The sequence below is a fragment of the Delphinus delphis genome, chromosome 9 (genome assembly GCF_949987515.2).
Source record: "Delphinus delphis chromosome 9, mDelDel1.2, whole genome shotgun sequence".
In the NCBI taxonomy this organism is placed as follows: Eukaryota; Metazoa; Chordata; class Mammalia; order Artiodactyla; family Delphinidae; genus Delphinus; species Delphinus delphis.
Window position 1 is genome coordinate 92,359,792 of NC_082691.1, and position 13,756 is coordinate 92,373,547.

Sequence of the window (13,756 nt, forward strand, 5' to 3'; positions counted from 1 at the left end):
TAAAAAAAAAATTCTTAATCTTACAGTACAGTACTTTGAAAGGTACAACTGTACAGTACAACAGCTGGCATACAGAGGCTGGCATCGAGTGAACAGGCAAGAAGAGTTACTGACTGGAGGAGGGAGAGGAGGTGGGAGATGGTAGAGCTGAAGGACTGTCAGCAACAGGAGACGGAGGGCGAGCTGCCATTTCACTCACGCCTGACACCGATGGCACAGGTTCTGGTTCTTTGCTGGAACCAGATGCACGTTCGCATCTTTGAAAGTTTGCAACTTGAAGGTTCGTATGTAGGGGACCCACTGTAATAACTATTTTGCTTTTTTTCAGCTTTAGTTCCTAATGCAGTAATATCAGTAAATATAACCCTCATAAATAAAGCTCTTTGGGATCCTCAATATCGTATAAGAGTATACAGTCAAGGGACCTGCCCGAGGACAGTGGAGGACTTGAGAGGTAGGACAGGAGAGCGGGCTTTGCTGCCAGGATGGGCCTGACATAGGCAAGAAGGGAACCATCATACATTCTCAAGCAGGGAAGTGACAAGATAGAGTGACACCATGACAAAAATTAGGCTGGCGGTAGGGAGGCAGAATGGACTGGAATGAAAAGAGGATGAAAAAGATTATACATATGGATAACTGAGCCACTTTGCTGAACGCCAGAAACTAACACAACCCTGTAAAAAAAAAAAAGAATGCAATAGTTAAGAAGCAAGTTGGAAAACTAGGAGAACTTCTGCCAAAACTCAGAAATAAGATTAGAGTGATTTTGCAGCAACATGGATGGACCTAGAGATTATCATACTAAGTGAAGTAAGTCAGGCAGAGAAAGACAAATATAATATGATATCACTTACATGCAGAATCTAAAAAAAGATACAAATGAACTTATTTACGCACACAGGCATAGAAAACAAATTTAAGGTTACCAAAGGGGAAGGGGAGGAGGGATAAATTAGGAATTTGAGATTAACAGATACACACTACCATATATAAAATAGATAAACAACAAGGTCGTACTACATAGCACAGGGAACAATGTCTTCTAATAACCTATTATGGAAAAGAACCTGAAAAAGAACATATATGTGTATATGTATAACTGAATCACTTTGCTGTACACCAGAAACTAACACAACATTGTAAAGCAACCATACAGTCAATTAAAAAAAAAAGATTATGGTAAAAACATGAGCCATTAAGATATCTCACAGTCCACAAGATCAGCTCTAGGTGTTTGGGAAGGTAAGGGGGATAACAGCCGGGGTGGGGAGCTGTTGATTAACAGGGCTGGTATTAGAAGACTAGTGATAAGACTGAAACTGGACATGACTTTATGGAAATCCGATTCATATGGATTAAAAACGTTCTCCCCAAACATCCAGATTTTAATAAGACAAGATCCAAAATATTTCCTAGGGGAGTTGCCAGCCTCATATTTCTGTTAGAGGATCTAGATTTATACTACTGATGGCTCCAACAATGTCAAGAATTTTAAGTTATCTTAAAAGAAAACAAAAAACAAACGAGAAAACCCAGCCAGAGATAAGGTTCAACTCGATGAAGCTCCTTACCTGCCCGCCTCCCTTAGGGAGCCCTTCCTCCTCTGACAATAAAAAGTCCAATTTTTTTTTATCACGATCTACAGGGCTGGGACTTCCCTGGTGGCACAGAGGTTAAGAATCCGCCTGCCAATGCACGGTACATGGGTTCGAGCCCTGGTCCGGGAAGATCCCACATGCCACGGAGCAACTAAGCCCGTGCGCCACAATGACTGAGCCTGTGCTCTAGAGCCCGTGAGCCACAACTACTGAACCCGTGTGCCACAACTACTGAAGCTCTTGTGCCCAGAGCCCGTGCTCCGCAACAAGAGAAGCCACCGCAATGAGAAGCCCGTGTACCTCGACGAAGAGTAGCCCCCGCTCACCAAAACTAGAGAAAGCCCGCGCACAGCAACGAAGACCCAACGCAGCCAAAAATAAATAAATAAATTTATTTTTGAAAAAAGATCTACAGGGCCTTCTGGGATCTGGCTCTGCCTACCTTTCTGCATCCTCTCCCTCTGCCTCACCCTGCCTTCTCCACCACCTGCTCTAGAGGGCTCCTAGAGGGCAAGGCCACGTTTCACTTCTCTCTAAGGTGCCCTGTGCGTGGCAGGTACTCAGTGTTTTATAAAAGCAACTAGACAGAAAGGGGAAAGAAAGAGGAAGGGCCTCACCGGCCACAGTGACCTTGGCTAAAGAAAACTGCTGTCTTCTCACACTCGACCTCAGGAGCCAGTCTGAGGAGAGGCCTCAATCCAGACTGGAACAAATGCATCAGCTATTTCCCACCACACAGATAATTAGAAAACAACCCATTGGATCCAGCAATTCCACTTCTGGGTATTTTATCCAAAGGAAATGAAATCACTATCTTAAAAAGATATCGACATCCCCATGTTCACTGCAGAATTAACAATAGCCAAGACATGGAAAAACACAAGTGTCCACCAACAGATGCGTGGATAAAGAATATGTGGTATATATACACAAAGGAATATTATTCAGCCATAAAAAGGGAAGGAAATCCTGCCATTGCGACATGGATGTACCTCGAGGGCATTCTGCTAAGTGAGGTGAGTCAGGTTGAGAAAGACAAATACTGTATGATCTCACTTACATGTGGAATGTGGAGCCTAAAAAGAAACTAAACTCAGAGATACAGAGAATAGATTGGTGGTTGCCAGAGGCGGGGTGAGGGGGGGGGTGGGTGAAATGGGTGAAGGGGATCAAAAGGTGCAAATTTCTGGTTATAAAATAAGTCCTGGGAATGTAATGTACAGCATGATGACTGTCGTTTTAAAAAAGAAGAAAGAAAAAAAGAAAACCTCCCACTGTGCCAGTGTAAGGTCTGTTCAGTGGCATCATATAGACAAAACTTTGCTACCTGTCAGAATCTTATGTCCCAAAGGAAACCACTCCTCAAAGTGGAGTGAGCCTCCCTAGGGCTACGTTGAGAAAGAGAGCTCTCTCCTGGATCAGGGAGAGTGACTCTAAAAATTGCACCATGGGATTTTCCTGGGGGAGTAACACTGAAAAGTGGAACAACACATAAATCCGCCTCCCCGCCTTCAGCAACGGGTAAAGGGCCCATGAGAGGCTTGCAGAGGCCCCAGGAGACAGACGTCGTGACTGTCCTCAGTAAAGTCGCAAAGAACCTACCTCCAGGGTAATCATTTCCCGTGGGAGAGGGGTCGACGGGGACTTCTCAGGCACCTGAATCTCAATCTCATTTTGCATCTGATCTTCCAGAAAACCTGAGGGACAAAACCCCACCAGAGAGCCCGAGGTGATTGTATTTTCTCATACCTACGAAATGGGGTCAAGCAGGACAGGTGCCTTTCCCAGCTTAGCTGCCTGAATTGCCCTGGGGACCTGCCACAGCACCTGGATCCCATCTCTAACCTCCCCGACCCATCTCCAGGATCACCTAGAGTAGCATTACAAATAGGGGCAGATTACAGGACATCAGCCCTGCAAACCATTTCCCTCCCTGCCAGTTCACTTTTAGACAGCAAGCAGAAAATTGGCTCACGGAGGATTCTCTCCAGCGATTCACACCTTCTGACTTCATTCACAAATTTCCTTTGGAAGCGGCTCTCATTCACATTTAACTAGAAGGGGGGGGGGGGGGGGAAGAAACCACAAGGCACACATTAGTAGCAGCTGCTGCCAACATATTCTCTTTGGTTATTTTATTATATTTTTTTAATGCTGGAGAATGTTGCTGGAATCGTCTTAGGACTAGATACTTCTGTGCACAAGACAGGAGAGTTCCAGGCAAAACACACCTTGATGTTCTTACACTCAACCCCCCAAATGCCTTAAGCTCTGGCCTCCTTAGACTTCTAAGAGTCCTCCTGTAGCTAAGGTTTCCTTATTTTTAGCTGCACTGACTATCCAAATTGCCTTGAATTCCTCAATGGAGTCATGCATATGGCAGGACCTTGAAAACTGCACAGCTCCCTGCAATGTATCCCTGTCTTCAAGAAAAAGTCAGCGTCCTTGTGGTGGTGACTTCACAGCTCAGCCCAATAAATGTTATTGAGGAACTGCCCCATGTCAGGTCCTGAGCTAGGAACTAGGGCCACAAAGAACAAGACATGACCCTTCTCTGCAGGGCTTACTTTTGACCCTGACCTTAGTGAGAAAATAAAGAGTTCAATTTTCTAAATTGGATTCAAAAGATTTTGGTGAGGATCTAAACTGCCTCTGGGAAATGATAACCCAACATCATACTCAAGACAGTCCAATAGTGACAAATGGTGAACAGACTTCTCATGGTGATCATTTTGAAATGAAAAGAAATACCGATATCCTGGTATCATTGTATACCGGGAACTAACATAGTCATAGGTGTAGGTCAATTTTACTTCAGAAACAAACCAACTCATAGAAAAAGAGATCAGATTTGTGGTTACCAGAGGTGGGGGGTGAGGGAATGGAGAAATTGGATGAAGATAGCCAAAAGGTACAAACTTCCAACTGTAAGATAAACAAGTACCAGGGATGTAATGTACAACATGGTAAATTATAACTAACACTGCTGTATGTTATGTATGAAAGTTAAGAGAGCAAATCCTGAGTTCTCATCACAAGCAAAAAAAAAATTCTATTTAATTTCGTATCTATAGGAGATAATGGATGTTCACTAAACTTACTGTGGTCGTCATTTCATGACGTATGAAAGTCAAATCATTATGCCGTACACCTTAAACTTACACAGTGTTATAGGTCAATTATATCTCAATAAAACTGGAAGAAAAAAAAAGAAACAGTCTAGCCCAAGAATGTCACTGCAGAGACTGTGGACTCCAGGATACTTTTTCCTCAGACTAACTAGTCAGGAAGAATTGGTTTCTGCCCTGAGAAAAAGGTTGGTAATCCATGTGCCCATTGGATACATCAAATGTTCTGAAGATGGTACATCAGAAAATAAAATACAGTGCCATCTTTGTGATTAGAGTTTCAAAACATTCCTAGAGAGGAGACACATAGGGAGGAAGGGAGAACATGTTTGCAAGTCACTTGCCCAGTGTTATCGCAAATCCTAGCCAGAAGAACTAGAAACACCGAATTCCATCTATTCCAGCCCAGGGCTCTTCTCCCTGAACTTTGTTCACTACCAAGAAGTGGAAACTCCACCTTCTTCTGGTCTCCAAAGAATGCAGTACTTACATCTTTGAACTGAACCAATCCAAGCTCTCCAAGCTCAGCTACACAGCAATATGCAGCCTCAACCTGGAGGAAGAGCTGTGACAAACACATCTCCTCACTTCGGAATATGGACGCCATCTTGACCCAGCCTTGGTCTGCAGGAGACAAAGGTATTTGAGGTAACAAATGGGTGAAAACCTTAGGACGAAAACTGGTGTCAGTTGTGTCAAATTAAAATCCAACAGAACTAAAAAATGCAACAGGAATCACTCCTGATTTTAAAAATATTAACAAAAACAAGGTAGCAATTTTCACCACCTATTAGATTGGCAAAAAATTAAAAGATATGATTAAAAACACACGTTTGTGGAGAGTATGGGGAAGCAGGCATTTTCATACACTTAATACTTGAAGTGTTACATTTGTACAGCTTTTTAGAGAGCAATTTGTCAATATCTACCAAACTTTATATTACTCATATCCTTGACCCAAGATTTCCACTGCTCTTCACCCAGCTAAACTTGGAGATGTATGGGGAAACAGACTCACAAGGATGTTTCTGATAATACTGTGTATACTAATTATAATAAATAGACCTAACCTAAATATCCATCAACAGGGGGAATGATTCAGCGGATACAACAGAACCCTGTGCAGTCAGCAGGAATTTTTAAAAAAATCTGTATGTCCTCTATAAGGAAAAAGGATATTCACCTAGAATCCATTCTCATCCAAGACCCAAGATACTGCCCTATTGCTGCCAAACCCAATTGTCTTCCTCAAAGTCCAACCTTTTGGAAGAACTGTCACACCTCCCAGAGGGAGTCCCTTTTCCTTATCATTTTATAATATATAATCTACTATTTGCCAGACACTGGGTTTATCCTTTCTGTTTTAATCCTTCCATTGTCCCATTTTCCCACAGGATAAAGTCTAAAACCCTTGACGTAGCCAGCAAAGGGCTGCTTGCGTCGTCCGGCCTCGGCCTTCCCCTCCAGCTTCACAGAATTTCTCCTTCTTACCCTAGATTTAGAACCTCAACTGCTTCCTCCCCACCCTGCTTTCCCCACACCGCGCATACTCCTGTCATTCCTCCCTCTGGGTGTCAGGATCCTCTTCCTCCATAAGCTTTCCAATCCCCAGCACTCCCAGTGAACTTAGCCCCCTCCTATATATTCCTCCCAGAATATAATCATATGCAATTACTTGCTTAGTGTCTGTTTTGCCCACTAACCAGAAAAATCCATGAGGTCAGAACTCTGTGTTTTTCACTCCATCACCAGTCTAGCTCAAGGCCAAAGAAGGTGCTCAAAAAACGTTTCCCGATTTACGGACTAGAGGCTAACCCTCATCCCTCCCTCCAGAATGCAGAGTCTGGTTTTCCATTTTTGCCTTTTGACACCGAGATGAAGGAATTTTTCATCCTGCCAATTCTGGTAACTACGGCGATGTTTTCATAGCAACGAGACGGAAAACATTAGCTTCTTGCAGACCAAAGAGCACAAGGTAGAGACCCTTCCTTCCTACCCAGCCTTGTCCGAGCAGGTCCTGGGCGCGGGTCTCCCGCGGCTTCCTTCGCCGGACCCCGAGCAGTCAGCACGGGCCGCAGCGGCCGGGCCGGGTGTGTCGGGCTGGCGAGCGGCGGGCCGGATGGGACCAGCCTGGCCGGGGACTCCGCAGGCGACCTCCCTGCGGCGACGGCCGAGCCCCTCCTGCGGCTTCTCCTCCCCGGGCGCCCGCAGAGGCCGGGAGGCGGCTCTGTTGTACCAACACCGACCTGTCCGGAGCGAGGACAAACCTGCTCCGCCGGCCGGCCCTGCTCAAACCCCCTCCCTCTCCCCGCCCCACCTGTGCCCTCGGCCATGACCTTGGGGCCCCACCAGGAAGCAGTGACTTTCTTCCCTGAGGAAGAAACCTACCCCCCAGTGAGCGGAGGGTTTGGGAAGTGGTTGCTCGAGGCCTCAGAAGGGCCCCAGAGACAACTTCCTGCGTGTCTACTGCGCACATTAAAACACTCCTTTTCGGTGGAGAAATGAAATAACATTTAAAAATGGTTTTGGAAAAACAAACAAACACACACTCACTACCCTACCAACAATTTCAAAAACACTTAACTTTCAAAGGAGAATAGACAAACAAATCCATCTATATAGCCTATGGCTAAAATTCAGCTTCCAGGTGGCCCAGGTAAAGAGACGGAGCCAGTTGAGAGATTCCTTCTTTTCTTACTGAGGTTTGCTGTCTTTCCCATTTATCTGGTGGAGGGGTGAGGGGCAGAAGAGTGAGCCAATTAGATGTGTTTCTCTGCAGGGGCCACCTGAGTTCCCTTTGTGAGGTGAGCAGATCCCTCACCGAGGCCCTGGGTGCCTGTAAGATGTACCCTAGACTGAGGAGCGTGCTTTTTGGTTTTTTACACTTTGTTATGGAAAAATTCAAGCATCTGCACAAGTACAGAGGATAGTATAAGAACCCCCCACGTACACACCAGTCAGCAGCAGCAGTTGTTGAATTTTGTATCATCTAATTCCCACCCACTTCTCCTACCCACTCTGGGCTATTTTGAAGCAAATCTCACACATCACATTTTTCTTTCAAAATATTTGAGTATCAAAATATTCAAAAGATAAGGATTCTTCCGTGTATATGTTACACACACACACACACACACACACACACAACACTATGGTCACACCTAAAATTCAACAATAATTCCTTAATATCAAATAGCCCATCAGTGTTCACATTTCCCAGGTTGTCTGGGATTTGCCTTTTTAGTCAGCCCCTCAGGTGATTTTTGTGTATGATCAAATTAGAACCATTGCTTTTGAGAACACAGGGTGAAAAATCTAACTTTAGCCTGGGAGGAAGCAGAGAGAAGCAGGGTGTAGGCAGTTTGGAAACAATCGGCTAAGAAGAAGCAGCAATTTTGCCCCTGGGGCAGTGGAGGACCGGTATTAAGCCAAACTTGACCACACCCACCCATCTCAACAGGGCAGATCCACTCAAGAGTCCAGACTCACCTGGGCAAAGTTTCAAAGACTGAACTCAGCATTCGCAAAGCAGAGCAGGAAGATTAGAACTGAAAACTTCCCAAGCCATCATCAGTGTTGACTCTTCCTCTCCCATCAGATAAGCTCGGGAAGCAAGACAGCCCCTGCCCCAATTAGTGCCTCCCTCTTCTTGCCCCTCCCCCTGCCCACCTCCCTTCTGCTCTTCACCCCAGCTGGGAGTGCTGTGTCTCCCGGTCAGTGGGTGGAACAGTAGCTCCCAAAGGTCCTGGTGCCCAGGAGTCACTGAGAAGCATATAGAGAAAAAAGTACATCCTGGGCTTCCCTGTGGCGCAGTGGTTGAGAGTCCACCTGCCGATGCAGGGGACACGGGTTCGTGCCCCGGTCCGGGAAGATCCCACATGCCGCGGAGCGGCTGGGCCCGTGAGCCATGGCCGCTGAGCCTGCGCGTCCGGAGCCTGTGCTACGCAACGGGAGAGGCCACAACAGTGAGAGGCCCGTGTACCGCAAAAAAAAAAAAAAAAAGTACATCTTGATGGTTAAGAGCAGAGTCAACATCCAAACTGCCTGGGTCAGGGGCCCATCTCTGCCTTTTAACATGTGTGACCTTGGGGAAGCTATTTAGCCCCAGGCCCTCAGTGTCCTTATCTGTAAAATACAATAGGATCTTAGATATTTATTTAGCATGTGGAAATATAGGAGGGAGAGGTTATTTTCAGGTTTGCTATTTTTTCTCCTAGAGCCCCAAATCAAAGGTGCAGAAGGCCAACATGCTCATATGACACTGGCAGGACGCTGAATTAGTACAACCTGGGGAACTCCCTGGCTGTCCAGTGGTTAGGACTCCGAGCTTCCACTGCTAGGGACGTGGGTTCGATCCCTGGTCGGGGAACTAAGATCCCATGTGCCACGCAGCAAGACTAAAAAATATAAATAAATAAGTACAATCTGTCTGAAAGTCAATTTGCTTGTCCTTTGACCCAATAATCCCACTTTTGGAAGTTCATCCTAAAAAAAAAAAAAAGTAAGGATGTAAACCAAAATTTAACTACAATCATATTGTCTGTAATAAGCATGTAATTGTAAAAGACCTGAATTCTTTCATCCATTCAATAAATATTTATTGAGAGTCTATTATGTGCCACTCTGTTCTGGGCTCTGAGGATAGGGTGGTAGATAAGAGACAAGGTCTTCCCCTCATGAAGCTTACGTCCAGATGGAGGGAGACAAACAGTAAACAAGTAATAAGTTAGCAAGATATTGAGGATTATGAAAAGTGTAATCAAAGGAAGATAGGCTTTAGAGAAATGAAGAGAGATCATTTTAGACAAATGGTCAGGGAAGAGCTCTCTCATTTGAGAGGAGGTGGCATTTGAGCTGAGGTGTGGAAAATTTTTAAATGAGCCAGTTTTGCAAAACGAAGCTGCTAGAAGGGTATTCTAGGCAGCAGGAACCCCAAGGCAAGAGCAGGGGTGTGACATCATCGCAATAGCTAATATATCTATTGAGTGCTTGCCATGTGCTGGGCATTGTTCTCATGGCTGTGGAACACAATTAAATACTTTACATGTGGACTTTCCTGGTGGCAGTGGTTAAGAATCCGCCTGCCAATGCAGGGGACACGGGTTCGAGCCCTGGTCCGGGAAGATCCCACATGCCACGGAGCAACTAAGCCTGTGCACCACAACTACTGAGCCTGCGCTCTAGAGCCCACGAGCCACAACTACTGAAGCCGACAGATCTAGAACGCGTGCTCAGCAACAAGAGAAGCCACCGCAACGAGAAGCCCGCGCACCACAACAAAGAGTAGCCCCTGCTCGCCGCAACTGGAGAAAGCCTGCATGCAGCAACAAAGACCCAACACAGTCAAAAATAAATCAATTAAAAAAAAAAAACTTTACGTGTATTAGCCCATTTAACTTTCTTAATAACTCTATGAGGTTGGCAGTGTTCTTATTCTCATGCTACACATGAGGAAATAGAGGCACAAAGAAGCTAAGTCATTTGTCCAAGGTCACACAGTCACTTATGACAGGTCATCTGACACCAGAGTCCTTGTTTACAACCACTGCATGGTATTGTCTCACACCTTCTAAAAAAATTAACTCAAAATGGTCTAGAGATAAGTTGAAAACATAAAACTCTACAACTTTTAGAAGAAACACGGTAGAACACTTCTAGAACTGAGGGTTTGGTGAAGAGTTATTAGATGGGACACCTAAGTACAAGCCATAAAAAGGATAAAATGGATTTAAATTTTTTTCTTTTTGCTGAACAAAAAGACCCTGTTAAAAGGACGAAAAGACAAGAGAAAGGCTGGAAGAAAATATCTGCAACCCAGATATCTGATAAAGAACCCATATCTAGCATTTATAGAGTTTTCATTCTTCAACAGGAAAAAAATTGAACAATCCAACTAGAAAATGGGCCAAAGACATGAAAAGACATTTCACCAAAGAGGATATACAGGTTGCAAATAAGCGCTTGAAAAGATGTTCAACATCACTAGCCATTAGGGAAATTCAAATTTAAACCATAATGAAATATCAGTATATATCTATTGAAAGAGCCAAAATAATAAATACTGACAATTCCAAATGATGGCAAAAAGGAACAGAAGTTGGATCCCTCATGCATTGCTGGTGGGAATGTAAAAAGGTACAATCGCTCTGGAAAATAGTTTGACAGTTTTTTTAAAGACTAAACATGCATTTTCTTTATAACCCAGCAATCATACTCATGGACGTTTATCCAAAGAAATGAAAACTTATGTTCCCAAAAAAATCTGTATATCAATCATAGCGGCTTTGTTTATAATATCCCAAAACCTGGAAACAACCAAAATTTCCTACTTATGATACATCCACACAATAGGCTACTACTCAGCACTTAAAGCAATAAACTATTGATAAACACAACTCCGGTAGATCTCAAGGTCATTATGTTAGTGAAAAAAGGTCACATACTGGACGATTCCCTTTTTTTTTTTTTTTTTGTACTCACCGTGTGTCATGTGAGATCTTAATTCCCCGACCAGGGATCGAACCCGTGCCCCGTGTAATGGAAGCACAGAGTCTTAATGACTAGACCACCAGGGCAGTCCCCGGATGATTCCATTTATATAACATTCTTTAAATGACACAAATTACAGACATGAAGGATAGATTAATAGTTGCAAGGGATTAGGGACGGTGACATGTATGTATGACGATGAAGGGGTAAAACATGAAGGAGAACTCTGTGGTGATGGGATAGTTTAACATCTTGATTGTGGCGCTGGTTACATGAATCTATACATGTGATAAAATGACATAGAACCACATACACTCTTTATATTATTGTCAATTTCCTGGTTTTGACATTGTTCTATAGTTATGTAAGATGTAACCAATGGGGAAACTGTGTGATGGAAACAGGAGACCTCCCTGTACTATGTTTGCAACTTTCAGTGAAATCTACAGTTATTTCAAAATAGAAGTGTTTTTATTTTTTTTAAGATTTCAATAAGAGCAAAGATGACTTGTACTTAGGTGGCATCCTAAGAGAGAGAGCAGAGAAAAATTTTGGAGATGTGTGTTCTAGATCAAGCTAGCCCAAGAGATTCGAGCAACCTTCAAACGATAAGTGCCCACCATGAGACTCAGTTCCCCCATTGCAAAATGAAGATGCTGAGCCAGATGAGTGGTTTTTAAACTGGGGCATAGAACCCTAGGGATTTTGCACAGCCCTCTTCAGGCCCCATTTTGGGGAAGTGGAAAGGAAGAGTCAAGATGCCCTGCTTCATCCTGAGCAACAACTTTATCTATGGTATTGCTGTGTAATTTTTTTTGTTTGAACAGAGAATTTCCTCATTAATAAGAAGTATGAAAACTAGAGGCGGGGGAAGAAATAAAATAAAAAACAAATTACTCTGAAAGCTGCATGAAGAAAGGATTAGTAATGGACAAGAGAGGAAGCTAGTTTGTCAGGAAGAACTGTAAAATGATTTCAGTGAGAACAAGTGGTTTGTCCTCACACTGTAATTGGTAAAAAAGAATGATGCAGCCTTTATAGCTGTCATGTTATGAATTTTTGATTATTTAATCTTTTTGTGATAGGCATACATAATTTTATAAAAACAAATTGCAAAACTTTGGGAAAAAGATCTTAAGAAGTTAGAAACAATATAAATGTTCAACATTACAGAACTGGTTAAATAAATTATGATGCAGCTGTGTGACAGAACACAGTGCAGCTATGAAAAGAGCACCAAAAGCATTCTACTGACAAGGAAATCTCTTCTTGGTACACTGTTGATGAAAAAGTATTTTATGAGAGTGTATATATAGTACTGATGACAAACTGAAATTATAATGGAGTGATCACAGCTCAGGCAGACAAAAATGGAGCCAGGTGGCCATCGAGGATCTGGTCTCAGACACGTCTCTGTACCACTGAGAACCTGAACTTGCTTTGAACTATACCGGATCCAAGGACACTACCAGCTATATTCCAAACAACACCTGCCGGCTGCAGCCTTATGGTCTCAAGGTCTCCCCTTGTAACTATGCGACCATTTTGGACTCCAACCAATCTTTAGTCAACAAGCACCTTTACTTCTTGCCAGCTCCGATTGTAATTCTTGATAAACCACTGTAACCTTGCCATTTTTGCCTAAGTCTCCCCCATTTTGTAGTCCAGCAGAACACAATTCACGTGCTTCTTCAATTTGTGTCTCCCAAGCTGCAGTCCTAACAAACCCCAAATCAACACCTTTTTATTTCAATCAGGTCTCTGTTTCTAAAATGAATATACTTGGTGTAGCCGGCAAGATTCAGTGGCAATCGGCACTTCCTCAGGTTTGGTGTAAGGACCTACACAGACCCATTGTGTCCAGCCGTCTCTTCAGCTGCATCAGGTCTCCTGGCCAGGGTCCTTCCAGTTGAGCTTCAGGCCTTTATTTGGGGGTTTTATTGGTGTAGACACTAGCCCCCCTCCCTTTCTGAGAGTGGGGTTTTCTTGTTTATTTTTCTGTCTTGAGATGTGGGTTTCATGTTTCCACGAGTATTCGGAATAATGGGACGCTCTTACAGAGAGAAATTCAAAGAAAGATGACACACCCACCCCCAGAAACCCCTGCTGGCCTTATGTTGAACATCTATGGACCCTCATCCTGTAACTACTTATCAAAATGGGTCCATTTAAGCTGGGATGATTTACATTGCATTGGCCGAAATGGCGAACTTTCAAAATTCCCAAATTAGTCTATCTTCACGCGTGACTAAACATGTTTCAGAAACAGACACATACTAGGAAGCATATTTTGATTAGTGTCTGGAGGCCTCTGAATGTAATATCAAGAAAACTGCTTCCCTCCAAGCTGTAAATGCAAAGTTGACTCAGACTGTCTCTAAACTTGAAAAATCAGTTGAATGAACTCTCTTGCCCCCCTCCTACCCCCTCCCAAAGTCTGCATCTTCTCTATCCTTTTATGCACCTTTTTCCAAACTCCTTTTTTTTAATCTGCAAGACCCCCCCTCCCTTCTCCTTCTCCACCGGATCTCCTTCCTC

At 43.7% G+C, this 13,756-nt stretch overlaps 1 protein-coding gene across 1 annotated transcript in view; it reads right to left on the reverse strand.

The window, feature by feature from the left end:
- ATP6V0A4 (ATPase H+ transporting V0 subunit a4) overlaps positions 1–5,336 on the reverse strand; it is a 47,249-nt gene extending 41,913 nt beyond the window's left edge. Inside the window, exons 1-3 of the mRNA XM_060020019.1 lie at positions 5,220–5,336; positions 3,577–3,655; positions 3,204–3,298 (exon numbers count right to left, since the gene is read on the reverse strand). Coding sequence (XP_059876002.1) covers positions 3,204–3,298; positions 3,577–3,655; positions 5,220–5,336 — 291 coding nt within the window. The remainder of the gene's footprint in view (positions 1–3,203; positions 3,299–3,576; positions 3,656–5,219) is intronic.
- Between the last annotated feature and the right edge of the window lie 8,420 nt (positions 5,337–13,756).